Source organism: Mixophyes fleayi, chromosome 3, assembly GCF_038048845.1.
Source record: "Mixophyes fleayi isolate aMixFle1 chromosome 3, aMixFle1.hap1, whole genome shotgun sequence".
In the NCBI taxonomy this organism is placed as follows: domain Eukaryota; kingdom Metazoa; phylum Chordata; class Amphibia; order Anura; family Limnodynastidae; genus Mixophyes; species Mixophyes fleayi.
Window position 1 is genome coordinate 3,365,327 of NC_134404.1, and position 18,089 is coordinate 3,383,415.

The 18,089-nt window shown below is 42.0% G+C and overlaps 2 protein-coding genes across 4 annotated transcripts in view; both read left to right on the forward strand.

The window, feature by feature from the left end:
* LOC142143311 (uncharacterized) overlaps positions 1–18,089 on the forward strand; it is a 1,060,202-nt gene that overhangs the window by 84,284 nt on the left and 957,829 nt on the right. The gene's annotated exons all lie outside the window — the stretch shown is intronic.
* Positions 1–18,089, forward strand: part of LOC142143307 (uncharacterized) — a 38,880-nt gene that overhangs the window by 11,510 nt on the left and 9,281 nt on the right. For 2 of the 3 annotated variants that reach the window (XM_075201032.1, XM_075201034.1), the window contains exons 3-5: positions 5,417–5,557; positions 8,118–8,264; positions 17,868–18,008. In XM_075201032.1, coding sequence (XP_075057133.1) covers positions 5,417–5,557; positions 8,118–8,264; positions 17,868–18,008 — 429 coding nt within the window. The remainder of the gene's footprint in view (positions 1–5,416; positions 5,558–8,117; positions 8,265–17,867; positions 18,009–18,089) is intronic. The other variant, XM_075201033.1, reaches the window with a different exon arrangement.

Sequence of the window (18,089 nt, forward strand, 5' to 3'; positions counted from 1 at the left end):
CACCACTAGGCTCCTTCACCAGCACCTAGAACTGGGTGCTTCAGGGTAACTCTCACTGCTAGTGTATCCCCATACTGGGCACCTGGCTCGTACTGTTGACCTCTTGCCAGCAGATCATGTGGAGTGCTCACAGACCTGAGGAAGCCCGTCTACAGCGTGAGCGAAATACGTTGATAGGAACACGTTACATGCTTTCACCATTTCAGTTCTGTTCAGCGACAAACGCATCTAGCCGACAGAACTCGTATCAGTTACTCATCCACTCATGCACTTCTGGCAGCGTATATGCATGCTGAGCTGTGCGGCACTGTGAAGAGCTGTGAAAGCCAGGAGAAAGACTGCAGGCTTTGGATGTATCAGTGAAAGACACGCACCCTTAGTTTTGAGGAGGGGCATACAAAGACCGGGGAGTAAATGTATCAAGCTGAGAGTTTTCTGGCGGGTTTGAAAAGTGGAGATGTTGCCTATAGCAACCAATCAGATTCAGATTCCGGTGCAGTGTTTATATTTCACATTGTGTAAGGGAATATACAGAACACTGCAGTTCTGATTTATATTGATCCAATTTGCAATTGGTTCGGAACTATTTGCATTATTGTACTCAATATACGACATGTTGTTATTCTTACACTAGATTACATAACAGTAAGAGACTGCCGGTTTCACTATACAAACTGAACAATGACTTATATTGTCTGCATACAAATCTCTATCTACATGGTTTGCCAAATGCAGGGTTTAATTTAATGCAGTGCTTGGCATGACACAATGTTTTTTTGCTTTTATCCTACAATAAATATTGTTACATTATCAGATTAATTTCTAGAATCCTAGATTTAAATATACACATAGCGTGTGGATTTACTTATTTCTTTGGGAGGATTAGGCATCTCCTCTCAGCATCCCCATTTGGAAACTGTACATTGTTGATATTAGTGGAGAGCGCAGGTTTACTCTGTTTTTACAAACTGCATAATGCCCCTCTGGCAGAGAGAAAACATGATTCATTTTGCACTGTAGGCGACAACTTTTGGAAATTAAGTGCAGTGTTACAATGATATCTTTCTCCCTACTTTTGGGAGGGGGCAGTCCCCACATCTATCTATCTCAAAGACAAATGGTTGAGTAGAGTCAGAATGTGCCAACACAGGAATGGTATTTAAAGCCTTCTTTAGTTGACAAGAAACTTGGTGTGTAGGAGTTGTCTAAAGGGAACGGGGACCCTTATTGTTTAGGGCCCAAGATAGGTGTAATTATTTTATAATGATTGTGCATGAATCTCAGATAATATTTGGAGAATCCTATAAACCGCTGTACTGCCTTTATATTTGTGGTGCTTGTCCAGACTCCTATGGCCTGCCCCTGGATGAATCTTGTTTACTGTTTAGGGAAGATACCCAAGGAACTAAATATTGTCAACTTCAAACATGCACCTTTCTAGTGTTGCATAAAGTTTGTGTTCTTTAGCATTTGAAAACGGCACTAACGTGCTGTCTATATTCTGATAGTCTTTGCGAATATATAAAATTGTCATCATGGTAGATCACTACATACCTATTCAAAATATCTCTGACTACATAAATCTCACAATGTTGAATGGTAGCTGGGATGTTAGCTAATCCAAACTGCATAAGTAGGTGCCCATAGCGAATGCAGAAAGTCATTTTCCATTCATCCCAGGGAGTACTTGCACCAAATCATAGGCCCCACTTAAGTCTTAGTAAATATTTTCACCCTGCGGTGCCACTTCGACAACTCCAGAATGAGGAGCAATCTGCATCAATTTCACACTGTGATCCCATTTAGGGTTCTGTGGTCACATATGGATGGAGATCTTCATCTTTCTTACCCAAGAAGATATGTGCTCCAGATGTCCTTGTAGATGGGCAGATAAAACCCCTTCTTTAGGTTATCATCAATGTGTTTTGTATAGTATTTAACTCTGGTTCCCACAAGCAATAAATTCAAAGAAATGGAATTAGGGTTATATGTACTCGCACCTTTAATGACTTCTTCACATATACTTCTATTTACCGCTCCTATCGAAATGCTCTGAACACTGCAAAACAAACATACTTCCAATCTCTTATCTATGCTCAGGCTTCAAACCCCAAACACCTTTTTAAAACATTTAAAGCTCTTCTCAATCCTCCCACCCCAAACCCTCCGTCCACTATCAGTGCCCAGGATCTTGCTTCCTATTTCAAGGACAAGATTGATAAGATCAGACTAGAAATGGTATCCTCTTCCTCGACAAGCAATTGGTTCAATTCCTTCCCACCAACCTCTGACACCCTCTCTTCATTTGACCCCACAAATGAAGAGGAAATTTCTACTCTTTTCTTATCCTCCTACTCTACCTCCTATCCTCTTGATCCTATTCCCTCGCAAATTGGTAGATCCCTGTCTCCTGTGCTCATTTCATCTATAACTAAAATCTGTAATCTCTCACTCTCTATTGGCATCTTTCCGTCACTATACAAGCATGCAGTGATTACTCCTATTCTAAAAAAACAAGATTCCGACCCAAACTCTCTCTCGAATTACCGTCCCATCTCCAAGCTGCCGTGCCCCTCCAAGCTTCTAGAGAGACTTGCCTACACTCGCCTCACACGCTTCCTTTCCGCAAACAACTCTTCAGTCTGGCTTTCGTTCTCAACACTCCACAGAGACTGCACTGACCAAGGTTGTCAATGATTTGATCACTGCTAAAACTCAACGCCATTACTCTCTCCTAATTCTCCTGGATCTCTCGGCTGCATTTGACACCGTTGACCACTCTCTTCTCATACAAACGCTGCAATCCCTAGGGCTTCAAGACACCGTTCGATCCGGGTTTTCATCCTACCTTTCTAATCGCTCTTTCACTGTTAATTTCTCTGGGGCCACCTCTACTCCGCTTCCTTTGGATTTCAGTATCATCTCTATGCGGATGATAGCCAAATTGATCTATCCTCTCCTGATCTCTCGATATCTGTGTTGTCCCGTGTAACTGACTGTCTTTCTGCCATTTTATCTTGGATGTCCTCTCGCCAACTCAAACTTAATCTTTCTAAAACAGAGATAATAATATTCACACCCACCAACAAGAGCATACCTGACATTTTTATCTCTGTTGATAACATGACCATAAATCCTAACCCACAAGCTAGCTGCCTAGGTGTAATCCTTGATTCACACCTATCCTTTGTTCCCCACATTGACTCTATATCTAAATCATGTTACATACATCTAAAAAACATTTCCAGAATTCGCACATATCTCACGCAAGACACTGCAAAAACCTTAATTCACTTATCATCTCCCGCATTGACTATTGCAATTCCCTCCTTACTGGCCTTCCCAAAAACAGACTCAAACCCCTACAATCTGTTTTGCACACTGCGGAAAGATTGATTTTCCTTGCAAATCAATCTTCCTCTGTTGAATCAATCTGTATGTCTCTACACTGGTTATACACACAATGTATTGCGCTCAATTGCCCAAGAGACAATAGATATTATCAGTTACTGATAGATCATGGATATAAATGGATGCAAACCAGTGTCTAATAGATCATGATATAAATAGGTATTATATAAAACAGTATGAGGTGGAAAATGTTACAATAAGTAATCAAATGGATGTATAATGAATATGTAGATTTTGAGCTCAGTAAACACTGAGAAACAGGGACCAACTAAGGATGTGGTTTGGAGTAGGGATCAAATCTAAAATGGTGAATGACCAGAAGTTTAATAAAGACAAGGGGTCATAGAAAATAAATTATACATCGATCACATGGTTGTATAAGACAAAAACCAAACACTAAAACAGATAAAAAAGTCCAGGTAAAAATCCACAATAGACCCTGTATGTCGAGTCCTGACTGATTGGGATAATAATCTTGTTCCAGATATCGCAGAGTGATATCCTACAAGACCATCAACAAAGCTGCACCAACATACATCTCCTCTCTTGTCACAAAATATCTCCCAACTCGGCAACTCCGTTCTGCACAAGATCTGCGTCTCTCATCCACCCTCATTACATCCTCCCATTCCCGGTTGCAGGACTTTTTCCGGGCTGCACCCACTCTATGGAATTCTCTCCCTCACACAATAAGACTCTCTTCTAGTCTACAAGCTTTCAAGCGTTCTCTGAAAACCCACCTCTTCAGACAAGCTTATAATATTCTTCCACCACCCTCTTAACCGCACTACATTACCCTATTACCACCTGTTATACAACTATCCCTTGACCAACATTGTTGTGTGACAGGATCATTTAGCTTATGAGTCACTTTTACCTTTGCAGTCTGACTGGGTCGACTGCAAATGTAGACTTAACCTCATGTGTCAAACACCGATTGTCCAATAGATTGTAAGCTTGCGAGCAGGGCCTTCTCACCTCTTTGTCTGTTTTACCCAGATTGTTTATTAGTTTACTATGTTTGTCCCCAATTGTAAAGCGCTACGGAATATGTTGGCGCTATATAAATAAATGATGATGATGATGATGATAATATGTAGTAAATCAATGGAGAAGCTGTAATATTGGTGATGAGGCATCACTTCAGCTTATTTTTTATTAAAATAATATTGATACTCTTGATAATGCTCCGGGATGGTGGGTACTATATGTTATGTCCCCACTATGTTTTTGCTGCTATGGGTGATTAGACTGTAGTGAAGGTTATTCTCTTCCCAATCCAATTGATTATTGGATTATGACCCGACAACCAGATAACCATGCTGTCATGACAACTACAGGAATATTAGGAGCTTGGACCAAATCTAGACTGAGCATTTATAAATGTCCCAAGGAGGTTTATAAAAGGAGAGGTATGAATCCAACAGAGAGAGGCCCTAATGTATAAGATAAGCTGCTGATCAAGAGCAATAAACTTGATCTTTTGCATTGTACGTATTTTATGTAGTTAAATAATCTCTCTATAAAATAAATTGCCCATAGAATCAGACTCTTCCAGGGACTCCAGATAGATATCTACTCATCAACATCATCAGCTATTTATATACTCAAATATAACAGCAAGGGATCTGGTAGGGGGATATCAGATGGCTAATCCAGAGGTGGGGATAATTAGCTTTCCTCTGGGTAGGACAATGTGACAGTAAACGTTTTGGACTTGTGTAATATAAACCATTTTTCGCTCATCTACAGATGGATTTGAGACTAGACAGTGAATCACTTAGACCACCCACGTGCATAAGTTCTAGCTGTGATTTTCTTCATTTGTATCAATTCTTTGTCCAGTGACCAGAATGGTTGACATATGTTTTATTCTACTAATCATTATCATAACATAGATATATATATGCAAATGTCACTATTATATATGTTTTCTTCTCTCTATTTACCAGTATTACCCGCATAATATATCAATATGTAATGAGAAATCTTTCTGTCTGTCTAGGTGAAAAGCCAGGAAAGTGTTCGCTTTTCCCAATGAGATTTGTATGTCCAAAAAACCCTGATCCTGTATGTAGAAGTGACTGGGATTGTGATGGGAAACAGAAGTGCTGTGACTGTAACAAGCAATGCAAAGATCCTGTAGGTAAGTGGGGCTCAGTACCAGGGTAACACCCTGTGATCGAAGTGGACATCTAGAAGTGATGGTATGTGTGGTAATGTTAGTGACTGGAATGTGATAGTGATACAATGAAGGCAGTTGGAGAAGTGGCTGTGTGACATACCCCGTATACCCCCACTTCCACCACCATGTGAATGTGTGTATATATATATATATATCACAGTTTTGTCTAAGAACACAGCCATGAATACAGAATGGTAACAAAACATCCTCAATGAGCAACTTCTCCCAACCATCCAAGAACAGTTTGGTGAGGACCAATGCCTTTTCCAGCATGATGGAGCACCTTGCCATGAGGCAAAAGTGATAACTAAGTGGCTCGGGGATACAAACATCAAAGTTTTGGGTCCATGGCCAGGATCCTCCTCAGACCTTAATCCCATTGAGAACTTGAGGTCAGTCCTCAAGAGGTGGGTGGACAAACAAAAACCCACAAATTCAGACAAACTCCAAGCATTGATTAGGCAAGAATGGGCGGCTCTCGTATGACATCTTCTGTCTGGCAGCTCCTCTCTGGCACCTTTGTTTCTGAATCTGACCACATTCCTCCTCCTATTATCACATTATAACTGTGCATGACAGGAGTCTCCTGTATACAATGCTCAGGTATTTCTCCTCTGTCCTGTGTCCCAGCTGTTGCATCTCTCTGATCCACTATCCTGAGGTGTGTTGACATCTCCACTCATCTGTTGTTTATCACTGTCCGTCGGGGCCGGGGGTGTTTGTATTGGATTTGCACTTTCTCTCTGCTGCTTTACCACCGCCGTCTGTCCCTTCTCGTACAAGTCTCCTTCCTTACAGGAAAAAACAGCTTCCTGCAACCCCCGTCCCTTCTGTGGCAGTTGTGCATTATCTGGGAGGTCTTCAGACTCAGGTTCACATGAAGATCTGGACTCTGGCTCCATTTTCTGTCTGTACTTTGTGACCTCTCTATATTCAGCTGCTGGTTTTTATATACTTCTCCAACTGGTCCCAGCTGCTCTAAGACAGAATCAGTGTCGCTTACAACAACTGCAAGGTCTACACTTAATGAATCAGGGGCGGATCCAGACTGTTGCTATACCCCGGGTGATTTTAGGGGGGGCGATTTAGGACCCGCCCCCTTTCTAATTTCTAAGGCTGCCGGCGGCTGCACAGTATGTGCAGGTCCGCTCGGCAGTGACAGTGTGCTGCCCCGCTGCTCTGATTGTGTTTAAAACACAATCAGGGCAGCCGGGCAGCACACTGTCACTGCTGAACGGACCAGCACAGTGTGCAGCCGCCGGCAGCAAGCCCCTGCTAGGGGGGGGCAATCGCCCCGATCGCCCCCCCCCCCTGGATCCGCCACTGTACTGAATGGAGTTTACTATAATATAACGCTTCTTTGCTTGGATTTGCAGCATTTATTTTGTAAACACATTCAATCTGCTTTTCTAATATCAGCTTTGTTTTCTTTTAAGCCTCTATTTTTTTTACAAGTGCAGGGATTGTACCCACCAGGTGCAGCTCAGGTGCACGTTTTGTCCCTTTAAGGCTCTGACTCTACATTGTTTTATTGCATTTGTTCTTGAGGCTATTGGTAGAACCTGTTCCATTTGTTTGTTGCTAGTTTGACTTTTCGAGCCTTTGTCTTGTTTAGTAACTGCACTTACTATGTGTGTCACATTCTCTTTCTTTCATTCATCTTTTTCCACAATTACAGCACTTGGTCTGGTGATATTCACCATATTATCTGGTTGAGAAATAACTTTAGATTCTGAAATCTCTGGTGTTTGGGCCCGAGGAGTTTTAAAATTCTTCCTCATATGGCCTCTGACAGACTCTACATCTGGCCCAAAACATATCAGAGTGCTGAATAATCCGTAAAGCCAGCAAGAAATAAATCTGCAAAAGAAAAATATTAGTTGATGAGATGAGGACCCCTCACTATGCTTTTAATATTGTCTGATCACCGGATAAAATCACTTAGATACAAGATGGTGCCTCCTACTACTTGATACCAATTCAGATATCTTACATTCTCCAGACATTACTGACTAAATGTCATGTTAAACAAAGTAACTTCAAACAATGAATGTGACAAATCCCCTGTAACTTGCTGTCTATGCTGTAGGTAGCTACTAACCACTGCATACCAGGAACACCCCACAAGACCTGACGTTTTGTAGATGCTCTGAACCAGTAATCTTGGCATCACCATATGGCCCTTGTCAAAGTCGCTCAGATCCTTACGCTTGTCCATTTTTGCTATTTCCAACATCAACTTCAAGAACTGACTGATCACTTGCTGCCTAATATATCCCACCCCTTCACAGGTGCCATTGTAACAAGATAATCAAAGTTATGCACTTCACTTGTCAGTGGTGTTAATGTTGTGGCTGATCGGTGTATATACACCTTAAGATTAAACATTACTGAAATCTCGAAGGTTCTGGAAAACTCAACATATATCCCTGTTGTATATGTTTTCTTCTGTCTATATATGAGAAATACCCTCTAAATATAACCAATATGCAATGAGAGATATCTTTCTCTGTCTGTCTAGGCAATAAGCCAGGAGAGTGTCAGGTTACCGAAACGTTTGTAGCATGTAAAGAAGAACCTAATCCAGCATGTGACACTGACTTTGATTGTAATGGGACACAGAAGTGCTGTAAATATGGCTGTCAAATGCAATGCAGAGATCCTATTGGTAAGTGGGGGTCAGTACGGGGGTAAAAGACATAGAAAGAGTATGAGTTGTACAAATCTGTAATTAATCTACAAAATAATGAACCCACAGTAAACACACACAGTATATTCATGGAGGAATCTCTGTGTCCCTGTGTATTGTATCATCTCTGTTACATATAAAAGTTTACCAAGCATTAAACATGACCACTGCTTGGCCTTACCAGCCAGACTACAACTAACACTATTATATAGTTACTATCTGAGTTACCTCTGTCCTATGATCAGGGTCTCCCTTGTACCCACACCGAGATTTTATCACATTGACAATGTCATTTGCACCAATCAGCTGGTCTTTCCAACGTGCACTGTAATCCATTACATAATAATAAAGATATCCAAACCCTGCCCAAAAATCATTTCTAAATCTGCCTCAGCCGCCTCCCTCATATCCACCTGTCTGTGTGAAACCATAATGAATGTTTGAACTCAGCAATTACTCAGTTTATGTTAATCCTACCTCTGTCTATAGCTTTGTTTTTATCTTTAAGCCAAACCTCCCTGTGGACTATATCTGTCCGCACTAAAATTTCATCAGTCTATTTTTCCTACATCATCACCTCCAGGTAGGGTCAGAATGATTTAGGGAATGGTGGAAATGTGCTTTTCATGACCAGATTGCTTGAATTATATCACCTGACTTCAAACCTATTTTCCTCCACCAAAACTCTCTATATCTTGAGCCTTGATTTAAAATTGTTCCCCATATGGCCTCGGACAGACTCTACATTTGGCCCAAAACATATCAGAGGGCTGAAAATTCCGTAAAGCCAGCAAGAAATAAATCTGCAAAAGAAAAATATTAGATGATGAGATGAGGCCAATCATAAATGCTTCACCCCTCACTATGCTTTTAATATTGTCTGATCACCAGATAAAATCACTTAGATACAAGATGGTGCCTCCTACTACTTGATACCAATTCAGATATCTTACATTCGCCAAACATTCCTGACTAAATGTCATGTTAAACAAAGTAACTTCAAACAATAAATGTGACAAATCCCCTGTAACTTGCTGTCTATCACCATTGTTACCATATCCATAAACTCCTAACAATTGCTCAATTAGCACATTTGTGTTACGCCTTGATATTGAATTACATGTGTTTCTGCTGTAGCTGCCCAGTAAGGATCATCATAATCCCAGTCAATACAACCAGCAGAGTGGTGTGGATGGGTTAGGATTCGGAAACACTAAAGACCTGAATTATCTTCAGATGTAAGTCCCGGTGTGTGCCATATCCTGCGTGGAATTACTCTGTACCCGGGCCGGACTGGCCATCTGGCACTTCTGGCAAATGCCAGAAGGGCCGATGGCCAGAAGGGCCGGTCCGCATGTCCGCCGAGCAGCAGCACCCTGCGCGCTGCTCGGCGGACGGAGAGTCAGTGACTGGCGACTATGTGAGTAATCACATGGGACGGCACCATGTGACAGGCGCCGTCCCATGTGATTACTGCATAGTCGGCAGTCATTGATTCTCCGTTGGCTGACCAGCGCGCAGGGTGCTGCTGCTGCTGGATGTAAAAAGGTAAGTGTCTGTGTGTGTATGTGTATGTGTGTATGTGTGTGTGTGTGTGTGTGTGTGTGTGTGTGTAAGTAATAGTGTGGCAAACAGTGGGGCTGGCAAACTGGGGCAAACAAACAAACAGTGGAGGAAAAACAGTGGGGCTAACAAACAAACAGTGGGGCTAACAAACAAACAAACAGTGGGGCTAACAAACAAACAAACAGTGGGGCTAACAAACAAACAAACAGTGGGGCTAACAAACAAACAGTGGGGCTAACAAACAAACAAACAGTGGGGCTAACAAACAAACAAACAGTGGGGCTAACAAACAAGCAGTGGGGCTAACAAACAAGCAGTGGAGGAAAAACAGTGGGGCTAACAAACAAACAGTGGGGCTAACAAACAAACAGTGGGGCTAACAAACAGTGGTGCTAACAAACAAACAAACAGTGGGGCTAGCAAACAAACAGTGGGGCTAACAAACAAACAAACAGTGGGGCTAACAAACAAACAAACAGTGGGGCTAACAAACAAACAGTGGGGCTAACAAACAAACAAACAAACAGTGGGGCTAACAAACAAGCAGTGGAGGAAAAACAGTGGGGCTAACAAACAAACAAACAGTGGGGCTAACAAGCAAACAGTGGGGCTAACAAACAGTGGGGCTAACAAACAAACAGTGGGGCTAACAAACAAACAGTGGGGCTAACAAACAAACAAACAGTGGGGCTAACAAACAAGCAGTGGAGGAAAAACAGTGGGGCTAACAAACAAACAGTGGAGGAAAAACAGTGGGGCTAACAAACAAACAAACAGTGGGGCTAACAAACAAACAAACAGTGGGGCTAACAAACAAACAAACAAACAAGCAGTGGGGCTAACAAACAAGCAGTGGAGGAAAAACAGTGGGGCTAACAAACAAACAGTGGGGCTAACAACCAAACAGTGGGGCTAACAAACAAACAAACAGTGGAGCTAACAAGCAAACAGTGGGGCTAACAAACAGTGGGGCTAACAAACAAACAAACAGTGGGGCTAACAAACAAACAGTGGGGCTAGCAAACAAACAAACAGTGGGGCTAACAAACAAGCAGTGGAGGAAAAACAGTGGGGCTAACAAACAAACAGTGGAGGAAAAACAGTGGGGCTAACAAACAAACAGTGGGGCTAACAAACAAACAGTGGGGCTAACAAACAGTGGTGCTAACAAATAAACAGTGGGGCTAACAAACAGTGGAGGAAAAACAGTGGGGCTAACAACCAGACAGTGGGGCTAACAACCAGACAGTGGGGCTAACAACCAGTGGGGCTAACAGTGTGGCTGTGGGGCTAATTTTGTGCATGTGTGGCCCCATGTTGCTATAGTGTGCGTGCGTGTTTGGCCATGTTCATATAGTGTGCGCGAGCGCAGTATTTTAAATATAGCATGTGTGTGCGTGCGCGCAGTATTTTAATATAATATGTGAGAGAAGGGAGGATCTTAATATAGTGTGGGAGGTAGGCTATTTAATGGTGGAGTGTAGGTGGGGGCTAATTATTTAAGGTGAGGTGAAAGAACCTTTAATTTAATGCTGGAGTGGTTTAGGGCTATCAATTGAATATGGGGCTGATTTTGGGGAGAAGGGCTATTTATTGAATGTGAATATAAATTATTTATTGTCGGGATTGGTTGTGGAAAATAGCTATATTTATTACATTTTAATGCTATTTAATTTATTGCTGGGACTGTTTGGAGGGAGGGAAATATGTCTTGAGTAAATGGGTATACTGTTAATTTTATGTTGGGGCTGGTTGGAGGGAAATTGGTCTACTTAATTAATGTGAATATTATTATTGTGGGGACTGGAGGGAGGCCTAATTATAAAACGTGAGTGCTATTGTTTTAACATTGGGGCTGGTTGGAGTTTTCTAAATCTCATGTACCCATTTTTTTTTTCAAAATAGGGCATCCAATATTCCAGGTTCGAGACAAGAATGAACTGAGCTAAAGAAACCATCTGCTACAAGTGGTGAAAGTGACCAAGACAGGTAGGAGAGAGCAGGACAGTCTGCCAACTGTCCTGAATCTGGTAGGGCAGTCCTGAATTTGGATGACTGTCTCCCTTAGTCAGGATTTGGTCCGACTGCAAGGACAGTTGGGAGGTATGTCCCGCTTCACAACGTACTGCTTGTGAAGGCAACGCTGTGTGCTTCTAACAGTAGGGCCTGTGTATTTGTCTAAAATGCTAAATGTAATGTATTATTATAATGTATGTATCAATGCCCCATGTTGGCCACACCCACAACACAATGAGGTCACGCCGTGTTCAGCACCACCGCTACGCGGCGGCACATATTTTCATTCCTGCTGGAACTGAGGTGGGCCTGTGTACCTTAAATGCCAGGGCTGATTTTTAGTCCCAGTCCGGCCCTGCTCTGTACATACTCAGAGATGGACTTTCCACCAGTGAATGCAATGCAAGTCCAAACACAAATAGTACTTCCGACTGCCTGTGATTTAAATGGTGGAACAGGGATGGGAAGGGGCAGATGGACGTAGACAATATACAGCTGAGGCTGAGCGCACGCACATTCATTCGATTGAAACTCGGGGTATCTCTGAGATACGTTTTGTTTAGCTGCTACAGGGCAGGTGTAAGTACTGACTGACAGTGGTGACTGACACCTATGTATGCCAGAACATGTTTTTGTAAGAGAAATTGTAAATATTTATAAACTTATTTTTAATAACCATTAAGATTTGATAAAGTATGTACATGTGTTCTGGTGGGACTTTATACTGCACATATCCATGTCCGTATTCTGCAGTCTGTTCTGTCTGTCTGTATATGACAAGTACCGTATAACCAGAATACACTTATATTCGTATTGAAATGGAAACGTTCTCTGAGATCCGCTTGTACTTGCAACAGGCGAAATGTGCAGAAATCTGCGATAATTAAGGCCCTAAATTTCTTCTGTGGGCAAAGTGTGAGAACATGAGAAATGGAGAATGAGGAAATTATTTCACACTTTAATTTAAAATAAGATAAATAAATGTTTCATTTATACATAACATAAATGAGTAGTTTACACAAAATAACATACTGCAGATAAATAGATACATAAACACAATGATAACTGGCAGGTTAACTTTCTCAGTGTCCACCCTCATAGTCCCACTGTGCAGTCTAATGGCTCCAATGTACAATATAATACCCCATCATCCAGTCTAATAGTCCCACTGAGAGGTCTAATAGCTCCAGTGCATAATGTAATACCCCACCGTCCAGCCTAATAGTTCCACTGTGCAGATTAATAGCTCCAATGTACAATATAATATCCGCAATATCCACCCTAATAATCCCACTGTGCAGTATAATAGCTTTATTGTTCATTATAATGCCCCTGTGTCCAGCCTAATAGTCCCACTGTGCTGTCTAATTGCTCTAGTCTACAATAAGATACCCCACTGTGACAGGATGGACCGCCTATGCCACCCTGTCTACTGTTGTTGGGAATCGGCTGGGCTTACTTTGCCACTGTCCTCTTTCTTTATCCTTATTGCACCCTCTAACCGCAGTAGGAGGGGCTTGAGATGCTGCCACCACAGGGCTAATACACCGGCACCTAGAACCGTTTCCTTCTGGGTAACTCTCACTACTAGTGTATCCCTTCATCTGGCACCTGTGCTGGTACCCCTGACCCCTTCCTGTAGATCAGGGTGTCTATGGATGGTTCCCACCTGGTCTATCACACTGGCCAGAGCTGCTGGATAGTAGGAAAAACTTTGGCACTGAAATGCTGAGTCCAACATCAGGACAGCCGGACAACGGATTACATTTTGGTCTAATATGCAGGTTACAGGAATTACAGCAGGGAAGATGTTGTCAAGCAGGATCTTGAAGCAAAATGATTTTATGGTTTATTAACTCCAGTCTCCTAATAAGGACAGTTCACACTGGTTGAAGGTACCAGTGATCAGAAGGTCAGATGGAACAATAATGATATATTGCATGGTCAAACAGCTGTCCTTTTTATACAGATTCTGACAGAATTCCTGGCAATGGGTGAGCCAGCACCCTAATCCGTGGTGGCTCCACAAATACTGAAATATTTAATTCAAAGATTATCATCAGGATGTGAGATGTTCTTGGATTTTAAATGCAATTTATACTTAACAAAATTTACACTAATCTGTGATATCCTCAATCACATAGATTAGAGATTTCCTTCCACTTTAACCAGGCAGGACACAGGTAACGACTCCCTTCCTGGGCTTTTAGGCTGAAAAGACCTGTTGGCTACAGAAATGAAAAGGTCTAATTAACGTGAGATTACCGGGTTGGTACACAGGAATGGCAGGTAAACGTATAGAGAGAGAGGCGTGAGACAATCCGGGTCAGGAGCACAGGCAATCAGGAAGGTCAGCAAGCCAGGTCGGTACACGGGAGAAACGGAATCCAGAAGGGTCAGCATGCCGGGTCGGTACACAGGAGGTCAAGCACACAGGAAGCAGGAACAAGAAGGACACAGGAATCAGGAGCCAGGAACTGGTAAGTTGCTCTGACACTCACCAAGTGTCAGAGCTATGCATTTATACTGTGTCCACTTTTGAATTCCCCGCCCTAGGTAGCAATCATGTGACCGCCCTAGGTAGCGATCACGTGACCGCCGAACCTGGAAGTGCGGCTTCCGGGTCCGACGGAGCGGCGGGGGGACTCGGAGAGGTAAGTATTCGTAACACCTCCAAAGAGGCTTTATTAGACCTTCTGTCTCCCCGGCTGGGGCCGGTTTCTTTTTTGTAAAGAAAAAGGACGGCTCTCTTCGTCCTTGTATTGACTATCGTGGGCTTAACTTGGTGACCATCAAAAATCATTATCCTAGCCCTCTGATTACCGAATTATTCGACCGAATTAAAGGAGCTAACATCTTTACGAAGCTGGACCTTAGGGGTGCCTATAATTTAATTTGTATTCGGTCTGGAGATGAGTGGAAAACCGCTTTTAATACCCGCGATGGCCATTATGAATATTTGTTAATCCCATTTGGACTTTGTAATGCCCCAGCCGTTTTTCAAAGTTTCATTAATGAGATATTCCGGGATCTTCTCTATTCTTACATTGTTGTATATCTAGATGATATTCTCATTTTTTCTAAAACTCTGGATACTCATAGGAGGCATGTGGCCGAAGTACTAAGTAGGCTCCGCAAGAACCATCTTTACTGTAAAGCCATTCAAGCCATTCTGGATTGGCCACTCCCAGTGACTCTCAAAGCCATTCAACGTTTTGTAGGCTTTGCATGTTACTACAGACAGTTTATCTTAAATTATTCTAGTATTATGGCTCCTATTACAGCCCTCACCAAGAAAGGGGCTAATCGTAAAAAGTGGTCACAGGAGGCTTTAGAGGCTTTTTCTCATCTCAAGGAGGCCTTTTCTTCAGAACCTATCCTCCAAATCTTTTGCAATCATTCTTTTTGGAAGCAGATGCATCTGCAGTTGGGTTTGGAGCAGTCCTCTCCCAACGTTCATCCGCCAACCGTTTGTTACCATGTGCATTTTTTCTCAAAATTTTTTGCCAGCAGGACAAAATTACACCATTGGAGATAAAGAGTTATTGGCGATGAAGTTGGCATTATCTGAATGGCGATATCTGTTGAAAGGAGCACAACATGTAGTAACAATTTTTACTGATCATAAAAATCTGCTATATTTACAAACGGCACAGTGTCTCATCCCTCGGCAAGCTCGATGGTCCCTCTTTTTCTCTCGTTTTAATCTTTATGTCACCTTTAAACCTGGACATTTGAATGAAAGAGCGGATGCCCTATCTCGGGCTTTTGATACCTCAGCAGATTTAGATCCTTCTGGTAATGGTCCCATTTTGGATCCTAAGTGCCTGTTGGCTTCTACTGTGTCTCAAACTCCTCCTCCTGGTAAATCTTTTGTTCCTAAAACACTCTGGAAAAAATTATTACGTTAGTACCATGCTTCTAAAATTTCTGAAGACTTACGAGCTAATATCTCGCTCGTATTGGTGGCCATCCATTCGTATTGATGTTAAGGATTTTGTGGCTTCCTGTGATGTCTGTGCCCAGCACAAATCTTCTCGTTTGGCTCCTATGGGACCCTTGTTGCCTCTTTCTATACCCTCCAGACCATGGACCCACATCAGCATGGATTTTATAACTGATCTCCCTCTCAGTAGGGGTCATAATACAGTTTTGGTCGTGGTGGATCGCTTTTCAAAGATGGCTCATTTTGTACCGCTGTTGGGCTTGCCTTCTTCCTCAGTTTTGGCACAACATTTTATTCAAGAGATTTTTCGATTACATGGATGTCCTCAGGAGATTGTTTCTGATAGAGGAGTACAATTTACTTCTAAATTCTGGCGAGCATTATGTAAAGCCTTGGGAGTTCAGCTTAACTTTTCATCCGGATATCACCCACAATCTAATGGGCAGACAGAGAGAGTGAATCATCAAGACCTTGAAACTTTTATTCGTATGTTCTCTTCTGCTTCACAAGATAACTGGATGGATCTCCATCCATGGGAAGAGTTTGCTCATAATAATTAGTTTCATGAGTCTACTTCTTCTACTCCATTTTTTATTGTATATGGCTTACATCCTAGTTTGCCCAAGTTTTCAGCCCTCCCTCCCACCCATGTTCCTGCAGCTACAAAACTTATTCGGAATTTTTCTTCTACTTGGAGCCAAGTCATATCTCAGCTTAAGAAGACTTTTACTCGATATAAGACAGCGGCTGATAAGAAACGTAGATCCGTACCTGCTCTTAAAACGGGTGACAGAGTCTGGTTGTCTACTCGGAACATTCGTCTTAAAGGTCCTTCAATGAAGTTCGCTCCTCGATTCATCGGTCCATATAAAATTTTGAAAGTCATCAACCCAGTGTCCTTTAAATTAATTATCTCTCTGTTGAAACCAGTAATTATTAATAGTTTTTCATCTACAGAACTTTCTCAACAGGAGGACTATGAAATCACTCAAATTTTAGATTCAAAAGTAGTTCGAGGAGTGATTAAATATTTAGTGGATTGGAAGGGGTTCGGCCCTGAGGAGCATTCCTGGGCCCCTGCATTATTACGCAAGTTCCACATCAAGTTCCCATGGAAAGTCATCGCTAAGTGTCCAGTGGCCACTTTTAAAAGGGGGGTACTGTCACACTCCGGTCCCATAGTCAGGTGCCGGCGTTGTGACTTTCCCTTTAAGAACTATGATTGTGCTTGCTTCTGCTTCAGAGACATTACTTTTTCGCAGGTGTTCCTTGCTACCTTGATTGGGACCTCCTCCCGAAGCTTATGGTTCTAGAGTACTATTTTAACCTCCTGTGATTATGGACTCATTGCCTGTTCTACGTGTTACTCACGCTGCAGTGGGTTCTGGCTGTATACCTGGACTTTCCGTTGTTCATTACCTGTTCTCTGGATATTACCTGCTGCCGAAGTTACCTGTTATCGTTACTCTTCATCGGCTCAGCTGTATTCCTCTCTGCGGTTCATCTACAAGTTGAAGTTATTTTATGCTATTCATCTGCACACTGAACTATTTTGTGAGTTTTCTATTACACCTGTGCTTATTTCTGTTGGCTCAAGTACCATTCTATCCAGCTGTCTATATTGCTGTACTACGATATTGAACTACAATCAAGTTGTTTGTCATCTGTAGTTATACGTCTGGCATTTATATTTATATTTTAATTTCTGTTGTATTATCAACTAATGTACTACGTTGCAACACTAACATCATCTCCTGTGTTATTGTTATCCGTGATGCTTACGAGTTAAGAACTTTAATCTGTGATTACCATCACCCTGCATATCATCGTGCTCTATCTCCACCATTCTCTTATACCATCTAAAATAGAGGCAGGGGATCCACAAATTATTCTGAGCCGTGACAGATTGTCATATGTTTTATTCCACTAATCATTATCATAACATAGATATATATATATATATATACAAATGTAACTATTTTCTTGTCTCTATTTACCAGTATTACATGCATAATATTGCCAATATTTAATGAGAAATCTTTCTGTCTGTCTAGGTGAAAAGCCAGGAAGGTGTACGCTTTCCAATATATTAATAAAATGTGCAGAAAACCCTGATCCTGTATGTAGGAGTGACTGGGATTGTGATGGGAAACAGAAGTGCTGTAACTGTAACAACCAGTGCAAAGATCCTGTTGGTAAGTGGGGTTCAGTACCGGGGTAACACGCGCAGTGATCGAAGTGCACATTTAGAAGTGACGGTATGTATGGTAATGTTA